This window comes from Oncorhynchus mykiss, chromosome 3 (assembly GCF_057628025.1).
Source record: "Oncorhynchus mykiss isolate SJ-2025 chromosome 3, ASM5762802v1, whole genome shotgun sequence".
Taxonomy (NCBI): Eukaryota; Metazoa; Chordata; class Actinopteri; order Salmoniformes; family Salmonidae; genus Oncorhynchus; species Oncorhynchus mykiss.
In genome coordinates this window covers 63,403,269-63,427,288 of record NC_143024.1, presented here as the reverse complement: position 1 = coordinate 63,427,288, position 24,020 = coordinate 63,403,269, and the positions used below count along the sequence as shown (strand labels likewise).

The 24,020-nt window shown below is 43.9% G+C and overlaps 1 protein-coding gene across 1 annotated transcript in view; it reads left to right on the top strand.

Annotated features, from left to right (window-relative positions):
* The first annotated feature begins 399 nt into the window (after positions 1-399).
* The window catches only part of LOC110520172 (aryl hydrocarbon receptor), a 50,294-nt gene continuing 26,673 nt past the window's right edge, over positions 400-24,020 (top strand). Inside the window, exons 1-2 of the mRNA XM_036974559.2 lie at positions 400-1,171; positions 2,440-2,627. Coding sequence (XP_036830454.2) covers positions 1,131-1,171; positions 2,440-2,627 — 229 coding nt within the window. The 5' untranslated portion in view covers positions 400-1,130. The remainder of the gene's footprint in view (positions 1,172-2,439; positions 2,628-24,020) is intronic.

Sequence of the window (24,020 nt, the reverse complement as noted above, 5' to 3'; positions counted from 1 at the left end):
TTCCCGTGCTATTACAAGCATGCCTATAAATGAAAACAACAACAAAAAGTAATCAGATTAATCATGAATCTATATGCAAAGAGGTAGGCATGTGTTTGGATTTTGTAACATCAGCGGGTATGTAGACATTTTTATGAATCAAATGTATGCTATGGCACGAAATGTGGACACATTTTTAATGCATTGCATCTCAACACCATGGCTATGCTAAACCATGAATTTAGAATAGCATGGTTTCATTATTTAAAAGTCTAACCTCTGACCCAAATACAGCAAAGGCCACTTAGGCTCAACATGAACCTCTACTCTCTCATCTCCACTCTGATTGGACGAAACAGGCAGCTCAGGAACGCGCAAACATTGACGTGGTTGCTTGTGTTTCCAGGAGATTTTCTCATTAATGCACGGCCGGAACTCTCTTGCTTGCCTCATGCCTATTGCGCGTGCCCGCCTAAATCTGTGCCCCGGACCCTAGCAGGATGATGCGCGTGCCCGAACCTGACTCGATAATTGGGTATAGCGGAAGTTTAGCATTGGACTAATATACAATATATAAAATATCCTAACAACCTTGTTCGATTATTATCGGTGTAAAATATGAAAAAAATTGCCTGGGAAATCATTGGAAAGGTGCATAGAAGGTGCATGGAAGAGGATTAAGCCTTTCTAAACGCACTGGCATTGCACATCAAGATCACCATTCCGCTAGACGAGGAGAATAATTACTGGGGTTGTATATTTGTTTGAAGCATTCTTTTGCAGACCAATTAAGCTTGTCGATGGATTATAAACAGCATTGCAACTTTAATACATTTTATCAATTTTAACGGAGGCAGTCTGGATGGCAATCTGAGCGCGCAACGATGCCATGCATCACCATGCATTTATAGAAATTTGAATTATTCTCCCGTCTCTGGATCAGCGCACAGTTAAATGAGAACATATAAACTAAAAGTAGCACTGTTTGTTGTTTTTCGTTTAGATGTGGTTGGCCTCTCGCGAATGTGTTTACGTTCTTCATCTGAAGGATTAGTATAACAACATTTCTTGTGGGCTATATGTAGCTCGAAGGCAACTGTAACCTAATATAATTTTTGGGAGATTCATCGGGCTTGCAATACAGCCACATCATGTATGCTGGACGTAAAAGGAGAAAACCAGTCCAGAGAGCGTAAGTACATTGTATTTCTATGAATTGAAAGGTATTTTTGCAAACAGAAATAGCGTAATGTTCTTAAACCCTGCACCCATACCAGCTATACTCTTTTAGTGCCCGTTGTAAGTAGGCCATCCTATGACAGCTCGAAATAGATGTAAATTTGTCATCAAGTGTGCAAATTTAAATAGCATATTTTAACCTGAGTTAAATTGATAAATCGATGGCGCACGACAGGACAAATAAACAACTTTTAGTGCGCCCTACAGGACAGTGTCAGAAAGGCCTCGACCAGGCACTCACATTGTTTAACAGTTTATTTGACTATACGAGTATTAATTTGTTACAGAATATATAGGCTACCATAAATCAATAGTACAACATTTTCTGGATATCTAATGTGATCGTAATTCGATATTTAATTCGATTTCCCAGTAAGCTTAAAGTAGCATGCTCGAACGTTTCACTTGTCTTCATAAATTATTGTTTTTGCATTTGTTATTTTATGTCAACAATGCGTTTCGTTGGTTCTGGGTACAAATGTTTGATGGAAACGAATCGGACAATGTCCAATGTTTGGGATGGAGGTACAGATGCATAAGGCAAGAACTTTCAGATATTTAAGAGCACTTGCACCTGCTAGAATTCCTCACTGAAAAAGAACCATTCATGCGCCAAAATGCACAGTGCAAATTCATACAACAAATGGCTTTTTACTATTATTACATTTCCATTTATAGCCTGTGTATTATTATTTTTGAAATAAGCCTATTTAGTAATTTACTAATTTAATACGGAAAATTGGTCTAACATGAATATAGGCCTAACATCTGTTTACATACATACATCTTTGTTGAACCAACATGGTTTGTTGTGAGTGGAGAATGTGTTGCTGTTCATGGTACAATGCCTGCAGTGCGTTCAATGCTCTGGAGGCATTTATTGAAATGATTTGTTAAAGCATGAGTGGGTTGTTGGAGCACTATACATGATGAGTCAAAGTGTATTAACAATAAAAAACCATTGTGTCATTCACACATGGAAATTCATGTTTTGTATTTTCCTTATGTGTTTTCATAATTTTAATGTTTCTCTAAAACATTTTTTGGAATTATTTGAATGATTTATTTATTTCTACAAAATGATCATTTGTAAAAAATATTGATAATGCTAATAATTGTTAATAATGCCCTAATACAACCATCATTATAATTTATCAGAAGACCTACCTAGAATTTTCTGTAAAAATATTACGTTTCAATAAATGGTTTCTTCTCTCTCAGGGTGAAACAGCCCCCATCAGAAGGGGCCAAGTCGAACCCCTCCAAGCGCCACCGGGACCGTCTAAATGGAGAGCTGGAGAGGCTGGCCAGCCTTCTGCCCTTCCCAGAGGAGGTCACCACCAGCCTGGACAAACTCTCCATCCTCCGCCTAAGTGTCAGCTACCTCCGGGCCAAGAACTTCTTCACTGGTAAGAAGTAGTCCACAAAGAACGCCCTTATTACTCTTGAACTATTGATTGAATAGGGCCCTTAGTTTGAGGTTCTCAATCAAGTGCTCCCTGAAATGTAGTGCTTTCTGTGTAGACATAAGGATGCTCCTTGGATGCAAACAGGGGGCCACTGATCCCTCACTTTGTACAGAACAAGGGCGCATTACCATAGCACAGGGCTACTACAGCATGTAGCTAAAGCCTATCCTAAAAATATGCTCTACTTAAACAGCATCAGAGCAGAGAGCTGACAGAGCAGTTAGCCTGAGCCTCTTTCAGCATCCCTGTGCTGCCTTGCTGTCTGGCCTGTACACTAAGTAGTTGAACAGAGCAGTAATTGCTGTGCATCGTCATGGGAAGCACTGTGTGTAGCCACTGTGGCTTTGTAAACCTCCTCATTCATGCTCCCATCCCTAGAACTGTTATGAAGATGTCAAAACAATAAAGCTCCTGAGTCTCTCATGTGGCCTGTGTTTCCCGATGCCTTCAAAGCACATATCAGCTGTGATGTGGAAGGAAAGAGCCCCAGCTGGAGCAGCAGCCATCACATTATTTCATCCTGGAGAAGAAGAAGGGGCCTCAATATTTCATAGAGGCCCGTAACTCTGCCTGTATTTGGAGTTAAGGATGGAAGAGAAAGCAGGGTCTCCATTAAAAACCGAGAAGTGTGTGTGAGGGAACAAAAGAATTGCATGCAAGGAGGACGGATTTGTATTTTTTCTCTCCTATGTTGTGAGGGAAAGACACTGTTATTTTAGGCAGTGATATTTTAAAGAGAATGCTGCAATGCGGGCGTTGGATGTACTCAAAGCATTAATAATTGAGAGAAATCTCAGAGTTTAAAGAATTTATGAAATGGAGGAAGAGCAATGTTTGTTTAAGAGTGTAGCTTTTTGAAATGGCTGTTTGGTGTGAGACGGATGGGATCCGAGGCTCGTGATACCAGTGTGTTGGGGGGAGATATTGCAAATGCATAGTTTTTCCAGTGTGGAGGGAGATGCCTTAAGTGCACATGTACAAATATTTTGCGGAGAGGGTTGGAGATGCCCCAAGGCAGGGTTTCCCAAACTCAGTCCTCAGGACCCCAAACGGGGGAACTTTTTTTTTTTTTTGCCCTAGCACTACACAGCTGATTCAAATAATTAACTTATCATCAAGCTTTGATAATTTGAATCAGCTGTGTAGTGGTTAGGGAAAAAACCAAAACATGCACCCCCTGGGATCCCAAGGACCGAGTTTGGGAAACGCTGCCCGAAGGGGTGGGGGGGGGGTGAATCCAGACCAGACCTTAGCTATGGGATTATATCATCTATCGCTTTAATCAATTGAAAAAGCTATATGAAAGTATTCTTACCATGGTAAATCTAGTCATTTCTCGGGTCATCGAGGGGTTGTTTAATCTCTGAAATTGCTTAACTTTGCTTGAATATGAAACATCATGATAGGTGCACTATAGGTTAACTGATTATTGTATTAGGGGTCTAACACGTCTTCAGCCTGTCAAAATATATTGTTGATATTGTATTTCAGCGTCACAGGCTAAAGCATGCTGACAAGCCCTCTTATCTTCGTTGTGTAACTGTATTAGCGTAGTTCCTTCCTTGACAGTGTCGTGTCTTTGGCTATGCCGGATTAAGTGATATGACATGCTATTCTATGAAATAATTTCTCCATAATTAATATTACCTGATTGAGCTAATCATGTAAATGTAATTAACTAGAGAGTCTTATGCATTCTAAATTACCTCCCATTTGGAAAAGGAAAATGCAATAAATATTTACTCTGAGCTGCGCTTCGGTAGGTTGGTGGTAGATGGAAGGCCGTGTTGCCCAACCGAGTTCTTTGAAGAATGTCTCTGCTGGTAAATTGAATACGTTGTAGTAACGTCGTTGTGTGGTACACGGGATACTCTGTCTGTTCCTTCCTAACCCTCATTTGCAACTCAACGGCTAGGAGCTATCACTTTTGTAGTGAATAAGAATTCAAAGTTCATACCATTCGCAACCAAAGCTCACGCTGATGTTGGCTTCGTTCTGTAGTTATTATCTGAACCATTCTGACATCGGACCGTCGTCCTCGGAACAGGAGGTTATATTGTCGCCAAGGGCTTATATAGGAAGGGAGAGGAATTTAGGATGATTTTAGGAGGATTTTAGAAGCTAAAATCACATTTCATCCCATCACAAATAATTTCATATTCAAACATTTAAATTGAACTATAATTCCATGTTAATCCGATAACTCTGATGTGTAGACTTTCCACTGTAGAGTTTGTCATCTTATCATTGATGAGAATGTCTCAGATGACAACCAAACTGACATCATATTCATTAAGTACCACCGCATATGTTCCATTGGTCGGATTACCAGAATATAGTTCATTTCCCCCCACCTTCTGATGTTCCCAGAATCCCTATGTTAACCAAGGGTTTTGCAAATGTAACATCAGTAGGGTAGAGAGAGGAAAAAGGGGGGGAAGAGGTATTTATGACTGTCATAAACCTACCCCCAGGCCAACGTCATGACAATAGTCAGTGATAGATTGCCGGTGTTCATGAAGTACATGAGGAGAGTGAACCTTAACCTGCAGCCGATCATGGCCCTTGTCTACCTGCCTATAGTCTCTCCCTGTGTCCCACCATAATTTGCTGTATGTACACAGACCAAATGCTGCTCTGTGTGCTGGGTTTAGGGTGGTTGGTTTATGGAGAGTTGGTTTAGTTCTTCATTACCATTAATGCGTGTGTATGGTGGCTAGTAGTCCTTGTAGCCATCACCATCATTACCCAACTAATTGCTGTTAATTTTTTATTTATTTAATTTTTTACCTTTATTTAACTAGGCAAGTCAGTTACGAACAAATTCTTAGTTTCAATGAAGGCCTAGGAACTGTGGGTTAACTGCCTGTTCAGGGGCAGAACGACAGATTTGTACTTTGTCAGCTCAGGGATATGAACTTGCAACCTTTCGGTTACTAGTCCAACGCTCTAGGCTACCCTGCCACCCCAAATGAATGAATAATGAATGAAGTCTACCTGCAGTTAATGCTGTGTATTGTTGGTTTAGTAATAACAACCGGAGTGAACTAGCATCGTGCTATGGTAGGGACGCCATGTTCTGTATTTTTCTTTAATACCTCAGATGCCCTCTGTTGTATTTTGTTTATCTCGGCAGCAGGATGTGTGTGTTGTACCATAGTCCAATGTTGTTGCTGTGTGTGTAATTAAATGTCTTGTACAAGTTGAACAAAGCCTAGCAGAGCCCGTATAATCCGTCCGACAGTATTATCCATCCCAGCTGCCTCCTGTCTCCCTTGTCTTTAGGCCTTCTTGCATCCCTCCTCTACCAGCCTTAAAGGCAAAGTGCTGTCATAATACAGTTTTTCCTATGTTTTGTATCATATTGTACAACAGCTGATGAAACTAATAATGTATAAGTGTTAAAAAATGTGATCAGTGTTAGTTTCTTGTTGAAAATGCAATATACACAGGACCTTCTAAGCAGCAGATTTGCATGAGTGGGAGTTTCGGCTTTCCATGGTGACATCACCATGCAGTAAATTGGTTAATAGACCAATAACAACAAGAGTTCCAAACCTCGCTGCCGATAACAGCTTGTTTTCAGTTTTCCCCTCCCCACTCAAACCATTCCCAGGCAGTCCTAGCAAAATACTTGCTTGAGAAATAGTTTTTTGCTAAAAAGCAAATTATGGTACAGTATGGTATTGTTACCCTGAAATTATTTGATATTGATATAAAAACAGCTGCCTTTAAGGAATAAGAGCAGGAGTGGCTAAAACCTAAAGCACCACCAGTAAATACCAAATTATTCTGTGTGCAGTATGCATAGGCATTTCTCCCCTATAGACTAGGCCACAGCTTCTCTCACAGCTGCTGTTTACATTTTTGATGGACTGGATGTGAAAATATTTTATGATACATTAGGCAGCATTTGGTTTGGTCCATGCTAATGTCTCAGATAAAGACAGTACTCTGTCCTGTTCCAAATTAAATATGTTCTGTTCTGGCTGTTAAGGGACCGCACCAAATGTTGATCTGCCGTTGATCTGCCGTTCATTCGAGGTGGTGTGTTTTATGGATGACCTGCTGGCGGACGTCTCACTGACAACATTTCCCCACGATTTTAAATGTAGAATCAGTTTGCGCTCGGTTTGCAAATTACAGCCAGCACTCTGTTCAGAGATGCTAAGTACTCTCGGCCGGCAAACGCTACCGGTGTGTCCGAGCCCTAAGTAGATTCCTTCTATCCTGCAACTGGACCAGGCAGGTGGCTACCCAGAGAGGCCTTGCCCCCTGTGCTTAGAGGCCTTGCCCCCTGTGCTTAGAGGCCTTGCCCCCTGTGCTTAGAGGCCTTGCCCCCTGTGCTTAGAGGCCTTGCCCCCTGTGCTTAGAGACCTTGCCTCCTGTGCTTAGAGGCCTTGCCCCCTGTGCTTAGAGGCCTTGCCCCCTGTGCTTAGAGGCCTTGCCCCCTGTGCTTAGAGACCTTACCTCCTGTGCTTAGAGTCCTTGCCCCCTGTGCTTAGAGGCCTTGCCCCCTGTGCTTAGAGGCCTTGCCCCCTGTGCTTAGAGACCTTGCCTCCTGTGCTTAGAGTCCTTGCCCCCTGTGCTTAGAGGCCTTGCCCCCTGTGCTTAGAGGCCCTGCCCCCTGTGCTTAGAGGCCTTGCCCCCTGTGCTTAGAGATCTTGCCTCCTGTGCTTAGAGGCCTTGCCCCCTGTGCTTAGAGGCCTTGCCCCCTGTGCTTAGAGGCCTTGCCCCCTTTGCTTGGAGGCCTTGCCCCCTGTGCTTAGAGGCCTTGCCCCCTGTGCTTGGAGGCCTTGCCCCCTGTGCTTAGCAGGTTACACCTAGAGCAAACAACAATTCACTCCCAGGATTACCCGTACCCAGAATCTACACAACACAGCCACCAGGAGCTGGGGCAGGTGTAATTTCATCACAGCGAAACATGGGAGGTTATAACAGATGGAAGGAGCTTGGTGGTGTCTGTGTCCCAAATGGCACCCTATTCCCTATAGACTGGGCCCTATGGACCCTGGTCAAAGGTTGTGCACTATACACGGAATAGGGTGCCATTGGGGTGTCATCTCTGTGACTCCAGGTCCATGTGACACACCATGGTGGCCTCAGGTTATTTGGATTTTGTTTGAATGTCAACGTGTCCATTTAGAATGTGCTTCTGTATATTATGTCATGCACGCACCCATCAACTGCTGTTTATGGTAATATATTCTGCTAGATATTTACTGTAGCGTAAACACTAATGCAATACTGTCATAGTTTTGCTGGTGGCTTTGTAAGTTCTTTTTCATTGATATTTCATCCTTGAGAATTAATGATATGCTTATTAGTCTGCTATTGTGCAATCTCCAACCCCTCCTCCCCTCCCCTCCCCTCCCCTCCCCCGTGTGTGTTTGTGTGTGTGCGTGTGTGTGCACATGAGTCAGCATGTCAACTGCAATTCCACTCCCAAGTCTCCCTATATGTGGAATAGGGGAGGAAGTCATTCTGACATACATTAACAGGCACACATACTGTAGACTCACACACACTATGGCCTCCCACTGCTGCTATAAGACTGCAGCAATTAGAACTGTGTGTAAAGCTGTATAGCTTGTCTGAAAGAAGCCCTCTCGGAGCTCTGGCTCTGGACTCTAATATGTTGTCAGTGTTACCTCTGTTAATGGACCACTCCCGCTGTGATGGAGGTCCCCACACTAACAACCACAGACAAGCCAAGCTCCAGTTGTGTTTCTCTCTGGCTCGCTGTACTGTAGCACGGTGCCACTCTTCGTCCAGCCTGGCAGTCAGATGAGGAACAAAAATGAGTACACAAATCAAATGCACTCATAATATTTTGGGTGGTGTAAATGTGAAAGCCCTTCATTTAGAAGGTATAATTAGAAGACGGAACTGGAAGGCTGAATAACTGTTGACACAAACCCAAGTGCATCAACCTCCAGCATTATAAATAGACATCCATGTTTTGTGTGACACTATTTCACATAAGTACAACACAATGAAAATACACTTGCCCTAAATTTGTAACAACCACCTTTTCTTTCGTTCCGTTGTTCCAACAAAGATGCCCAGGGGCCCCCTGGGAGCGAGGTATGGCCCTTCTATTGTGAGTTGTTTTGTTGTAAAGACGGAGGGGTGAAAAGGGCCACCATGTCACCACGCGTTTCTCCTGCGAGGCGGAAAGTGGCCAGGCCCTCAGATAACTTAACTTATCCAATAAGAGCACTCAAGGGATTCCTGGAAAAGCTGAGTTTACTTGCAACTAAACCAGGAGGCAGGATTGCCCTTTATTTTCATCCTTCCCTCTGTTAATTTGCTTTCTGTTGCGGAACTTCCTCATCCTTAGGTAGCTGATCAAATCAAATCAAATTGTATTGGTCACATGCGCCGAATACAACAGGTACAACAGGTAAACCTTACAGTGAAATGCTTACTTACGAGCCCCTAACCAACAGTGCAGTTTAAAAAAATATGGATAAGAATAAGAGATAAAAGTATCAAGTAATTAAGAGTGGCTGTAAAAAATAACATAACAATATATACAGGGGGGTACAGAGTCAATGTGCGGTGGCACCGGTTAGTTGAGGTAGTATGTACATGGAGGTAGAGTTAATTAAAGTGACCTAGTCATAGATGACAACAGAGAGTGGCAGTGGTGTGGAGAGGGGGGGGGGGGGGGTGCAAATAGAGGGGGCTGAGCACGTGCCTCTGAGAGGCCCCTGTGTTGAGGATCAGCGTGGCAGATGTGTTGTTACCTACCCTTACCGCCTGGGGACGGCCCGTCAGGAAGTCCAGGATCCAGTTGCAGAGGGAGGTGTTTAGTCCCAGGGTCCTGGGCTTATTGGTGAGCTTTGAGGGCAATATGGTGTTGAACGCTGAGCTGTAGTCAATGAATAGCATTCTCACATAGGTGTTCCTTTTGTCCAGGTGGGAAAGTGTGTGGAGAATGTGGAGAGCAATAGAGACTGCATCATCTGTGGATCTGTTGGGGCGGTATGCAAATTGGAGTGGGTAGGGTTTCTGGGATGATGGTATTGATGTGAGCCATGACCAGCCTTTCAAAGCACTTCATGGCTACAGACGTGAGTGCTAAGGGTCGGTAGTCATTTAGACAGGTTACCTTAGTGTTCTTGGGCACAGGCACTATGGTGTTCTGCTTAAAACATGTTGATGTGTTACAGACTCTGACAGGGAGAGGTTGAAAATGTCAGTGAAGACACTTAGCTAGTTGGTCAGCGTGTTTAGCTCTTCCGGTAGGCTTGTGTCATTGGGCAGCTCTCGGCTATGCTCCCCTTTGTAGTCTGTAATCGTTTGCAGGCCCTGCCACATCCGACGAGCGTCAGAGCCGGTGTAGTACGACTCGATCTTAATCCTGAATTGATGCTTTGCCTGTTTGATGGTTCGTCGGAGGGCATAGCGGGTTTTTGTATAAGCTCCCGGGTTACAGTCCTGCTCCTTGAAAGTTGCAGCTCTAGTCTTTAGCTCAGTGCCTGTAATCCATGGCTTCTGGTTGGGGTATGTATGTACGGTCAATGTGGGGACGACGTCATCAATGCACTTATTGATGAAGCCATTGACAGATGTGGTGTACTCCTCACTGTCATTGGAGGAATCCCAGAACATATTCCAGCCTGTGCTAGCGAAACAGTCCTGTAGCTTAGCATCTGCTTCATCTGACCACTTTTTTATTGATCTAGTAACTGGTTCTTCCGGCTTTAAGTTTTGCTTGCAAGCAGGAATCAGGAGGATGGAATTATGGTCAGATTTGCCAAATGGAGGGTGAGGGAGAGCTTTGTATGCATCTCTGTGTGTGAAGTATAGGTGGTCCAGAGTTCTTTTCCCTCTGGTTGCACGTTTAACATGCTGATAGAAATATGGTAAAACTGATTTAAGTTTCCCTGCATCAAAATCCCCGGCTACTAGGAGCACCTGCCTCTGGGTGAGCGTTTTCTTGTTTGCTTATGGCGGAATACAGCTCATTAAATGCTATCTTAGTGCCAGCCTCTGACTGTGGTGGTATGTAAACAGTTACAAAGAATATTGATGAAAATTCCCTCGTACATGTAGGTAATGTGGTCTGCAGCTTATTATGAGAAACAATACCTCCGGCGAACAATAGCTCGAGACTACCTTAGATATCGTGTACCAGCTGTTGTTTACAAAAATACATAGACCACCGCCCCTTGTCTTACCAGAAGCCGCTGTTCTATCCTGCCGGTACATCGTATAAACAGCATGTTTATGTATGTTGCAATTGTTGTCATTAAGCCACGACTCCGTGAAGCATAAGATGTTACAGTTTTTAATATCCCGTTGGTAGTTTCATCTTCCGCGTAACTCGTCCATTTTATTGTCCAAAGATTGCATGTTTGCTAGCAGAATTGAGGGGAGTGGGGGTTTATTCGATCGCCTCTGACTTCTCAGAAGGCAGCCCGCCCTCCGGCCTCTCTTTCTCCGCATCCTCTTCACGCAGATCACTGGGGTCGGGGCCTGTTCCCGAGGGAGCTGTATATCCTCCGCCTCGGGCTCGTCAGAGTCGTGAAAGAAGAAAAAGGATTCTGCTAGTCCGTGGTGAGTAATCGCAGTCCTGATGTCTAGAAGTTATTTTTGGTCATAGGAGACAGTAGCGGCAACATTATGTACAAAAATAGTAAAAAAACAAGTTACAAACAACGCAGATAAGCGAACAAAAAAAACACAATCGGTTGGGGGCATGTAAAACATCTGCCTTCTGCTCCGGCGCCATATTACATCTGACCCAGTCCCCTTCAATGGAGTCATGTGTTTTTTGGTGTGAAGCTATCTAAGTAGTAGTTTTACCCAGAGGTTACTTCAGAGCGTCTGATTCTGAGAACACCCTGATAAAATGTCTTGATAGTTTGATTCTATCAACAAAATTGAGGAGTTAGGCCTAATGGCCACTATGTGCAAATGGGACAGCTGTGCTGATGTTTAATGTTGTTCTTCTTTCAGTACATTGTTGGCATCATGGCCTACTTTAATGCTCATAAATCAATTTACGCAACTCAACAAGTCCATATTTTTCGTTTCTTATCAAAAGCTGCATCTTAAAACGAGTGGGGGATGTGCAGGTCCATTGTTTAGGATAACAGATGTAATCCAGTGATACTATTATAGGAGTATGGTTGTTATGATTGTAGTGCACTAAAACTTTTGGCATATGCTGTAAATATAGATTGAGATTAGAATGAATAATCCCTGTGGATTCTGAAAGGATTCTGTTTGCTTTGGAGGGATGTTCGCCAGCATGTTCAGACTAATACTGGAATTAGCAAACAACTTTTGCTCCATGCATCACAGCTCAACCACTAGTTTTAAAATCTTGTTTCATTCTCTTATCTTTCACCACAGAGAATAGGGAAAAAAACGGTTTAGTAAGAATATCCCAACAAGGGTCTTTCTTGAACGACTCAATTAAGTGATAAGAAAAGTGTTCTTATTACTAAGATCATTGCTATTGTCACCATAGGAACATGTTTTCCTTGATGTTAAAGGCCTTACTCCCGAATGTCATCTCAGGTCTAGAATTAAAACATTTGTCAACAGGGTTGGGTAGGTTACATTCTAAATGTAATCGGTTACAGTTACTAGTAACATAATCGGATTACTTTGATTCCCCCCAAGAGGCATTAGAAGACAAAAAGGATCCATCAAATGCATTTGGTGTGTCATCATAATGGTCTCGGGCTTGTGGTCAGACTCGCTTAGTTGGAAGAAACTTAAACTTAATGCTGAGTTGAATGTCATTGAGAAAACAGTAAGGTATCATAATGTAAGCATTTCACTGTAAGGTCTACACCATGTAACAAATCAAATTTGAAGTTTTTGCAAACATCAAATTTAAAAGTAATCCAAGAAGTAATCTAGTTTTTCAAAAGTATCTATAATTTGATTACAATAAGTTAACTGGTAACGTAACTGATTACAGTTTCACAAAATATTTAATCAGATTACATGAAATCAGTTACTCCCCAACCCTGCTTTTAAGGCACCATTAGCCTTTGGTTCAACATATGCTGAACAAAAATATAAACACAACTCGCAACAAAGATTTGACTGAATTACAGTTCAAATAAGGAAATCAGTCAAATTAATTATTCACACGTTTCCATGTAGGTGTGCCATTATATCCAGTGGTGGAAAAAGTACCCAATTGTCATACTTGAGTAAAAGTAAAGACACCTCAATAGCAAATGACTCACATAAAAGTGAAAGTCTCCCAGTTAAATACAACTTGAGTAAAAGTATCTGGTTTAAAATATATACTTACGTATCAAAAGTAAAAGTATAAATCATTTCGAATTGATTATATTATGCAAACCAGACGGGACAATTGAATTAAAAAAATTCTCTTTAGGAATTTCTTTAGAGCTCCCGAGTGGCTCAACGGTCTAAGGCACTGCATCTCAGTGCAAGAAGCATCACCATAGTACCTGGTTTGAATCCAGGCTGTATCACATCCTGTAACGGTTTTCTTGGTGAGAAGGAGAGTCGGACCAAAATGCAGCGTGTAGATTGCGATCCATGTTTTAATAAACAAACGTAAAACACGAATCAATACAAACACTACAAAATAAAGAACGTAACGAAAACCTAAACAGCCCTATCTGGTGAAAACACAGACAGGAACAATCACCCACAAACAGTGAAAACCAGGCTACCTAAATATGATTCCCAATCAGAGACAATGACGAACACCTGCCTCTGATTGAGAACCATATCAGGCCGAACATAGAACTAGACAAACTAGACATGTAACATAGAATGCCCACTCAGATCACACCCTGACCAACCAAAACATAGAAACATACAAAGCAAACTATGGTCAGGGTGTGACAGTACACCCCCCCCCCCCCCCACCACCTCCTTAGCGTCCCTAGATAGGTTACCCTCCTTAATGACAGCTCGGGACAGAGGGGCAGCTCGGGACAGAGGGGCAGCTCGGGACAGAGGGGCAGCTCGGGACAGAAGGGCAGCTCGGGACAGATGGGCAGCTCGGGACAGATGGGCAGCTCGGGACAGAAGGGCAGCTCGGGACAGAAGGGCAGCTCGGGACAGAAGGGCAGCTCAGCACTGAGAGGAAGCCCAGGCAGGTAGTTGGATCTAGCAGATCCTGGCTGGCTGGCGGATCTGGAAGAGTCTGGTTGACTGGCGGATCTGGAAGAGTCTGGTTGACTGGCGGATCTGGAAGAGTCTGGTTGACTGGCGGATCTGGAAGAGTCTGGTTGACTGGCGGATCTGGAAGAGTCTGGTTGACTGGCGGATCTGGAAGAGTCTGGTTGACTGGCGGATCTGGAAGAGTCTGGTTGACTGGCGGATCTGGAAGAGTCTGGTTGACTGGCAGATCTGGAAGAGTCTGGTTGACTGGCGGATCTGGAAGAGTCTGGTTGACTGGCGGATCTGGAAGAGTCTGGTTGACTGGCAGATCTGGCTGCTCCATGCTGACTGGCAACTCTGGCTGCTCCATGCTGACTGGCTGCTCCATGCTGGCTGGCTGCTCCATGCTGGCTGGCTGCTCCATGCTGGCTGCTCCATGCTGACTGGCTGCTCCATGCTGACTGGCTGCTCCATGCTCCATGCTAACTGACCGCCCTGGCTGCTTCATGCTGACTGGCGGCTCTGGCTGCTTCATGCTGACTGGCAGCTCTGGCTGCTCCATACAGACTGGCAGCTCTGGCGGCTCCTTGCAGACTGGCGGCTCCTTGCAGACTGGCAGCGTCGGCGGCAGACTGGCAGCTCTGGCAGCTCCATGCAGACTGGCAGCTCCATGCAGACTGGCAGCTCCATGCAGACTGGCAGCTCCATGCAGACTGGCAGTTCTGAACAGGCGGGAGACTCCGGCAGCGCTGTAAAGGCGGAAGACTCTGGCAGCGCTAAACAGGTGGGAGACTCCAGCAGCGCTGGAGAGGAGGAAGGCTCTGGCAGCGCTGAACAGGCGAGGCGCACTGTAGGCCTGATGCGTGGTGCTGGCACTGGTGGTACTGGGCCGAAGACACGCACAGGAAGCCTGGTGCGGGGAGCTGCTACCGGAGGGCTGGGGTGTGGAGGTGGTACTGGAAAGACCGGACCGTGCAGGCGCACTGGAGCTCTTGAGCACCGAGCCTGCCCAACCTTACCTGGTTGAATGCTCACGGTCGCCCTGCCAGTGCGGCGAGGTGGAATAGCCCGCACTGGGCTATGCAGGCGAACCGGAGACACCGAGCGCAAAGCTGGTGCCATGTAAGCCGGCCCAAGGAGACCAGATGCGTAGAGTCGGCTTCATGGCATTAGGCTCGACGCTCAATCTAGCCCGGCCGACACGCGGAGCTGGAATATACCGCACCGGGCTATGCACCCGCACTGGAGACACCGTGCGCACCACTGCATAACACGGTGCCTGTCCGGTCTCTCTAGCCCCCCGGTAAGCACAGGGAGTTTGCGCAGGTCTCCTACCTGGCGTAGCCATACTCCCTGTTAGCCCCCCCCCCCAAGAAATTTTTGGGGCTGCCTCTCAGACTTCCATCCGCGTCGCCGTGCTGCCTCCTCATACCAGTGCCTCTCTGCTTTCGCCGCCTCCAGTTCCTCTTTGGGGCGGCGATATTCTCCAGGCTGTGCCCAGGGTCCTTTACCGTCCAAATCGTCCTCCCAAGTCCATTTCTCCAAGTAATGCAGCCTCTCCCACTGCTGCTGCTGCTCCTGCCTCTGTTCCTTCTCTTGCTGCTGCTGCCTGTTGACACACCGCTTGGTCCTTTTGGGGTGGGTGATTCTGTAACGGTTTTCTTGGTGAGAAGGAGAGTCGGACCAAAATGCAGCGTGTAGATTGCGATCCATGTTTTAATAAACAAACGTAAAACACGAATCAATACAAACACTACAAAATAAAGACCGTAATGAACGTAACGAAAACCTAAACAGCCCTATCTGGTGAAAACACATAGACAGGAACAATCACCCACAAACACACAGTGAAAACCAGGCTACCTAAATATGGTTCCCAATCAGAGACAATGACGAACACCTGCCTCTGATTGAGAACCATATCAGGCCGAACATAGAACTGGACAAACTAGACATGTAACATAGAATGCCCACTCAGATCACACCCTGACCAACCAAAACATAGAAACATACAAAGCAAACTATGGTCAGGGTGTGACACATCCGGACGTGATTGGGAGTCCCATAGGATGGCGCACATTTGGCCCAGCGTCGTCTGGGTTTGGCTGGAGTAGGCTGTTATTGTAAATAATAATTTGTTCTTAAACTGACTTGTCTAGTTAAATAAAGGTTTTAAAAAAGTATAAAGTAGTAGTTGTCAAAAATGTAAATAGTAAAATACAGATACCTAAAAAAACGACTTAAGTAGTACTTGAAAGTATTTGTACTTAAGTATTTTACGCCACTGATTATATCCAATGTAAAGGCAAGCTTAGAATGGCTTTAGTATATAAATAGGCACAGGCAGCAATACAAAATAACATGGACATGCAGACCTAGGACACACGTGTTATACAACTCTTCATTGATCAGGACATAGATATAGAAAATAAATAATGTAGTGCAATATCCCCCATGACAATGGTATGGCTGTGTTGTATGTTTACGATTACAATTTGTGGTTAGACTAATTCTAATTCTATGGTTGTATGCTGTTGTATGTTGAATGTAAATGTGGAGTTGCTCTTGTGTGAAACATGACATGGGGTTAAATATACATCAATCAAATCAAATGGATTTAGTCAGTGCTTTACCTTTGCTTCACATGTCTCTATAGGCTACATCTGCACTGAAATGTGTCAACATAATGCCATTATACACAGGGTGTGCAAAAAGGAACACTTTCCTAGTATTAAGTTGCACCCCCTTTTGCTACAAGGTGTCGAAAGCATTCCACATTGGTGGGCCAGGGTGACTTCTAATCCGTTCCCCAGTTGTGTCAAGTTGACTGGATATCCTTTGGGTGGTGGACCATTCCTGATACACACAAGAAACTGATCGCCGTGAAAAACCCAGCAGCGTTGCAGTTCTCACACTCAAACTGGTGCGCCTTGCACCTTCTACCATACCCCGTTCAAAGGCACTTAAATCTTTTGTCTTGCCCATTGACCTTCTGAATGTCACACATACACAATCCATGTCTCAATTGTCTCAAGGCTTAGAAACCTTTCTTTAACCTGCCTCCTCCCCTTCATCTACACTGATTGAAGTTGATTTAACAGGTGACATCAATAAGGGATCATAGCTTTCTCCCGGATTCACCTGGTCAGTCTATGTCATGGAAAGAGCAGGTGTTTCTTATGTTTTGTACACTCCGTGAATAATGCCAAGTCATAATTGTGTAAACAACCTTTAGTGTAATGAATATTCTATATATACTGCCACTGTGACAAGGCATGTATCCAAATCCTGTGAACAAGCTGGAAATAGTCACAAGTCGTTGTAGTATTTGGATGCAGATTTGTTACATAAGCTGCATGCCTGTTGTAAAAGTCTTGTGACATGTCATGATACTCATTGGGGTTGTTCAGTTCAGATCACAGAGGCTTTTTCAAGGACCCCCATACCTCCCTTCCCCCCTCCAGCCCCTCCCCCTTCTCTGTCCATCCTCTGCACTCAGATGAGAAAAAGGCAGAGCTCTCTCTCTTTCCGGGTTCCATGATCTGCAGTGGGTGATCCCTTCATCCCTCTCTTTCCCCTCCTCCCCCTCATCCCCTTCTTCCCGAGCTAAGCCAACCCCCATCCCCCAGTCTGTCATGTGGCCTGGTGCATTGTGGAATGCTGTGCACCGAAGGGAAGGCATGGACAATAGGCAATGACCGCTCCACCAGCCCCTACCTCTAAATATGTGAACATGTTATCAGAACTCAGAGACAAATAGGCAGTGCAGGGTTTCGTGCTTACTGCCTGCATTAGCCACCGCATGTTCTTGTTAACTTGTGTGTGTTTTGTGCATCCATGTGTATATCAGTGGGTGCGGGGCTGTGTGCATCGCGTGTTCATACACTGCAGTGTGTCGAGGCCGAGGGAGTTGAAATGTTCTATATTTGCTCCCAGACATTCAGAAAAAGAGGCCATTCACACAGTGCTAGAATAATTAACACACAGACATATGCACACCAATGTACAGTACTAGTCAAAAGTTTTGACACCTACTCATTTAAAGGTTTTTCTTTATTTTTACTTTTTTATATATTGTAGAATAATAGTGAAGACATCAAAACTATGAAATAACACATAAGGAAACATGTAGCAACCAAAAAAGTGTTTTAAAAAATGTATTCTTCAAAGTAGCCACCCTTTGCCTTGATGACATCTTTGTACACACTTGGCATTCTCTCAACCAGCTTAATGAGGTAGTCAGCTGGAATGCATTTCAATGAATAGGTGTGCCTTGTTAATTTGTGGAATTTCTTTCCTTCCTAATGCATGTGAGCCAATCAGTTGTGTTGTGACAAGGTAGGGGTGGTATACAGAAGGTAGCCCTATTTGTTAAAATAACAAGTCCATATTATGTTGTAATCAAAAAAGTATTAAACAAATTAAAATATATTTTAGATTCTTTAAAGTAGCCACCCTTTGCCTTGATGACAGCTTTGCACACTTTTGGCATTTTCTCAACCAGCTTCGCCTGGAATGCTTTTCCAACAGTCTTGAAAGAGTTCCCACATATGCTGAGCACTTGTTGGCTGCTTTTTCTTCACTCTGCGGTCCAACTCATTCCAAACCATCTCAATTGGGTTGAGGTCGGGTGATTGTGGAGGCCAGGTCATCGGTTGGAGCACTCCATTACTCTCCTTGGTCAAATAGCCCTTACACAGCCTGGAGGTGTGTTGGGTCATTGTCCTGTTGAAAAACAAATGATAGCCCCACTAAGCGCAAACCAGATGGGATGGCGTATCACTGCAGAATGCTGTGGTAGCCATGCTGGTTAAGTGTGCCTTGATTTCGAAATAAATCACAGACAGTGTCACCGGCAAAGCACCACAACACTATCACACCTCCTCCTCCATGCTTCATGGTGGGAACCACACATGCGGAGATCATCCGTTCACCTACCCTGCATCTCACAAAGACACGGCAGGTGAAACCAAAAATCTTACATTTGAACTCATCAGACCAAAGGACAGATTTCCACTGGTCTAATGTCCATGGCCCAAGTAAGTGGGCCATGGCACACAGATCCTAATCCAGACACTTGTCCTCTCCCGTCTGTACTACAGCAACCCGCTGTTGGCTGGGCTCCCTGCTTGTGCCATCAAACCCCTGCAACCTATCCAGAACGCTGCAGCCCGCCTGGTTTTTAGCCTTCCCAAGTTCTCTCATGTCACACCGCTCCTTCGCACAATCCACTGGCTTCCAGTCAATGCTCGCATGCACTACAAGACCATGGTGCTTACCTACAAAACAACAAGAGTAAGTGCCCCTCCCTTCCTCAAACCCTACACCCCAACCTGAGCACTTCGTTCTGCCACCTCGGGTCTCTTGGCTCTCCCACCCCTGCGGGAGGGCAGCTTCGGCTTAGCCCAGTCCAAGCTCTTCTCTGTCCTGACTCTACTGATGTTATTGAGGAAAAATGTACTTTCTATGCCTGTGATATTTGGTTGACCCACCTAGCTATCTTAAGATGAATGCACTAACTGTACGTCGCTCTGGATAAGAGCGTCTGCTAAATTACTCAAATATAAATGTAATCTCTTCTTATGCTAATGTTAGTCAACATTATGGGCAACTGGGCATTTTATACATGACCCTAAGCATGATGGGATGTTTTGATTGCTTAATTAACTCTGGAACCACACCTGTGTTGAAGCACCTGCTTTCTATATACTTTGTATACCTCATTTACTCAAGTGTTTCCTTTATTTTGGCAGTTACTGTATGTGCTGACACACACGTTCTCTTTTTCTACGTCCCCTCTCTTTCTCTGGCTCTGTTGTTCTAAACACAGCAATTCAGAAGCACAGACATGCACGCTCACAGAGAGAGCTTGGTTGGTGTTAGCAGGGATGGTTTGATTCGGGCAGCGATCCAAAGTAAACGTTAGCCTTAGCCAGTTTTTACCCAATCATGTCTCCCATCTGGGTCATTTGGGTGGGGCAGTTTCCCCCATGGCCAATACACACAGCCATGGCTCTTGTACATCACATTTCTAAAAGGGGTCTGTGTCATTATGGTCCCACCCCACCATTGGCTTTAATGCTTTTCGCTGATGCTATCCAAAATATAGAACCATTTCATGATTCAGGGTCCTGCACTTGTTATTCTGCATAACGTGGCAATTGAGAACCTCATTGGTGATGCAAACATAGGACTCAGCTCCGTTGTCCAGTCTCAAACGAAAGGTGTGAACTGCATTAGGGTTTTTGAATGGAACAGGTTTATCAATGAGTGCAGTACTCCAAATAAAATGTGACTGAAAAAAGCCCTTCATGTTGAACTAAATGCCTTATTTGGTAATATTTTATCGAGTGGCTGGATGTGGGCTTGCTTTTTTACTAATTCTGTTTTTTGGCAGGGTCATTGTTTTGTCTTTGTGTCTATCATCCACATTAGTGTATCAAGTGGCCTTTTTAACGCTATGGCCAGATGCCAGTGTCAGGAAGGGATTGGCGCTGCAAATTGAAAGGATGCAAAGAGCTCTAGAACATCCCTGTAATCCACTTGTAAATAGCATGATGGGACAAATAGAAAATCGTCAAACATTTGATAAATATTGTCAGTGTTTTGAAATGGGTTTCTACGGTTTTGCTGCAAGCAAGCCTCTCTTGTCAGAAAAATCCCAAACAACATACCTGGATCGGGTTATGAGTTCTACTCCAAAGAAAGAGTCACTTAACACAATGTGATGTGATGCCTCCATGTTGAAGGCTTGGATTGCTTCCAATATCATGAGCCCAGAGCCCAGAGCCCAGAGATGGGATGGGGGAGGGTGTCTGGATGCCCATAGTTGGAGCTCCATTCTCAGTCCCAGGTACCTCAGCAGTATATATCCACATGTTTCCCTCCCTACTCACCCCACTACTTCAACCCCACTCCCCTCCTCCTACCTCACCACACACTGATGACAAGTCAGCGATACTGAATTTTAGAGTCCATGGGCCTTTCACAAGCTGTCCAATTTTCAGGGTCACTGCTTATTTGTCGGGTTTGCTTAATCAAATTCTCAGCCTGCCTCAGCCTCACATATTATGAGAGGGTGGAGGTAGGAGGCCAGTTCTGTCTAGTTTTGCTGTAGCCTATAGGCTTTAAATAAGGAAATATTAGAAAATGAACAAGAAATAGTAAAGGTAATGTGTTGTCACTCACAAAGAAAGCACACACATTGGTCTGGAGATCCGACAATGGTTTTGGGTGGAAGTGGTAGTACATAGGGGCATCCTATGAAATATGTATTTTTATGTTTTTATTGCTCGTTGGCTGGTGGCTCTCTAGGTCCATTATGCTAAGAGGCATATTTGGCTAAACCAAGAAATGCCCTCAAGGATTTCAGGAGCACTATTATGCCATATGTATGAGATGGCCATGTACATTTTTCATTATGTACACTGCTGCCCACTGACGCCTGATAACCATAGATGCTCTTTGTCCTCCTCTGGACATTTAGCCAGGCAGGTGTTGGCCTACTTTTTGGATGAGGAATGTTGGGAAAAAAACGTAGTGTTGTGTTAACATTTGGATTTCTCTGTTTAGTGACATGTTGATTTAATGTCATATGTTGAACAATCTTGAACATCCTTTTACTGTCTGTCTATAATGTTAATAATGAACTGTTATGGTCTACTGAGTTCCTCCAAGCTCTCTCTCTCTCAATTCAATTTCAATTTTTAAGGGCTTTATTGGCATGGGAAACATGTTTACATTGTCAATACAGGTGAAATAGATAATAAACAAAAGTGATATAAACAATACAAAAAATGTACAGTAAACATTACACTTATAAAAGTTCCAAAAGAATAAAGACATTTAAAATGTCATATTATGTCTATGTACAGTGTTGTAATGATGTGCAAATAGTTAAAGTACAAAAGGGAAAATAAATAAACATGAATATAGGATGTATTTACAATGGTGTTTGTTCTTCACTGTGTGCACTTTTCTTGCGGAAACAGGTCTCAAATCTTGCTGCTGTGATTGCACACTGTGGTATTTCACCCAATAGATATGGGAGTTTATCAACATTTGATTTGTTTTCTAATTATTTGTGGGTCTGTTTAATCTGAGAGAAACATGTGTCTCTAATATGGTCATACATTTGTCAGGAGGTTAGGAAGTGTAGCTCAGTTTCCACCTCATTTTGTGGGCAGTGTGCACATAGCCTGTCTTCTCCCGAGAGCCAGGTCTGCATTTGGCGTCCTTTCTCAATAGCAAGGCTATGCTCACTGAGTCTGTACATAGCCAAATATTTTCTTAATTTTGGGTTAGTCACAGTGGTCAGGTATTCTGCCACTGTGTACTCTCTGTTTAGGGCCAAAATAGCATTCTAGTTTGCTCTGTTTTTTGTAAATTCCTTCTAATGTGTCAAGTAATTATCTTTTTGTTTTCTCAGGATTTGGTTGGGTCTAATTGTGTTGCTGTCCTGGGGCTCTGTGGGGTCTGTTTGTGTTTGTGAAAAGAGCCCCAGGACCAGCTTGCTTAGGGGGTTCTTCTCCTGGAATCGCTTCCTTTTAGGTGGTTATAGAATTTAACGGCTCTTTTCTATATTTTGATAATTAGCGGGTATCGGCCTAATTCTGCTCTGCATGCGTTATTTGGTGTTTTACATTGTACACAGAGGATATTTTAGCAGAACTCTGCATGTGGAGTCTCAATTTGGTGTTTGTCCCATTTTGTGAAATCTTGGTTGGTGAGCGGATCCCAGACCGCACAACCATAAAGGGCAATGGGTTCTATAACTGATTGAAGTATTTTTAGCCAGATCCTAATTAGTATGTCAAATTTAATGTTATTTTTGATGGCATAGAAGGTCCTTCTTGCCTTGTCTCTAAGATCGTTCATAGCTTTGTGGTAGTTAACAGTGGCGCTGATGTTTAGGCCGAGATATGTACCGTTTTTTGTGTGCTCCAGGGCAACGGTGTCTAGATGGAATTTGTATTTGTGGTACTGGCAACTGGACCTTTTTTGGAATACCATTATTTTTGTCTTACTGATATTTACTGTCAGGGACCAGGTCAGAATCTGTGCAGAAGATCTAGGTGCTGCTGTAGACCCTCCTTGGTTGGGGACAGAAGCACCAGATCATCAGCAAACAGTTGACATTTGACTTCAGATTCTAGTAGGGTGAGGCCAGGTGCTGCAGACTGTTCTAGTGCCCTCGCCAATTCGTTGATATACAGTACCAGTCAAAAGTTTGGACACGCCTACTCATTCAAGGGTTTTTCTTCATTGTAGAATAATAGTGAAGACATCAAAATTATGAAATAACACATATAGAATAATATAGTAACCAAAAGTGTTAAACAAATCAAAACATATATCCCTTGATGACAGCTTTGCACACTTGGCATTCTCTCAACCAGCTTCACCTAGAATCCTTTTCCAACAGTCTTGAAGGAGTTCCCACATATACTGAGCACTTGTTTTCTGCTTTTCCTTCACTCTACAATCCAACTCATCCCTAACCATCTCAATTGGGTTGAGGTCATGTGATTGTGGAGGCCAGGTCATCTGATGCAGCACAATCACTCTCCTTCTTGGTCAAATAGCTCTTACACAGCCTGGGTCATTGTCCTGTTGAAAAACAAATGATATTAAGCACAAATGATAGTAAGCACAAATCAGATGGGATGGTGTATCGCTGCAGAATGCTGTGGTATCCATGCTGATTAAGTGTGCCTTGAATTCTAAATAAATCACTGACAGTGCCACCAGCAAAGCACCCCAACACCATCACACATCCTCCTCCATGCTTCATGGTGGGAACCACACATGTGGAGATCCTCAGTTCATCTACTCTGCGTCTCACAAAAACACGGCGGTTGGAACCAAAAATCTCACATTTGGACTCATCAGACCAAAGGACAGATTTCCTTCAGTATAATGTCAATTGTGTTTCTTGTGTTTCTTGGCCCAAGCAAGTCTTGTTGGTGTCCTTTTGAAGTAAAAATAAAGAAAAACCCTTAAATGAGAAGGTGTGTCCAAACTTTTGACTGGTAATGTATATGTTGAAAAGGGTGGGGCTTAAGCTGCATCCCTGTCTCACCCCCCAGCCCTGTGGAAAGAAATGTGTGGTTTTTTTGCCCATTTTAACCGCACACTTGTTTGTGTACATGGATTTTATAACGTCGTATACCACATTCCATCAATTTGTATAGCAGGCCCTCATGCCAAATTGAGTCA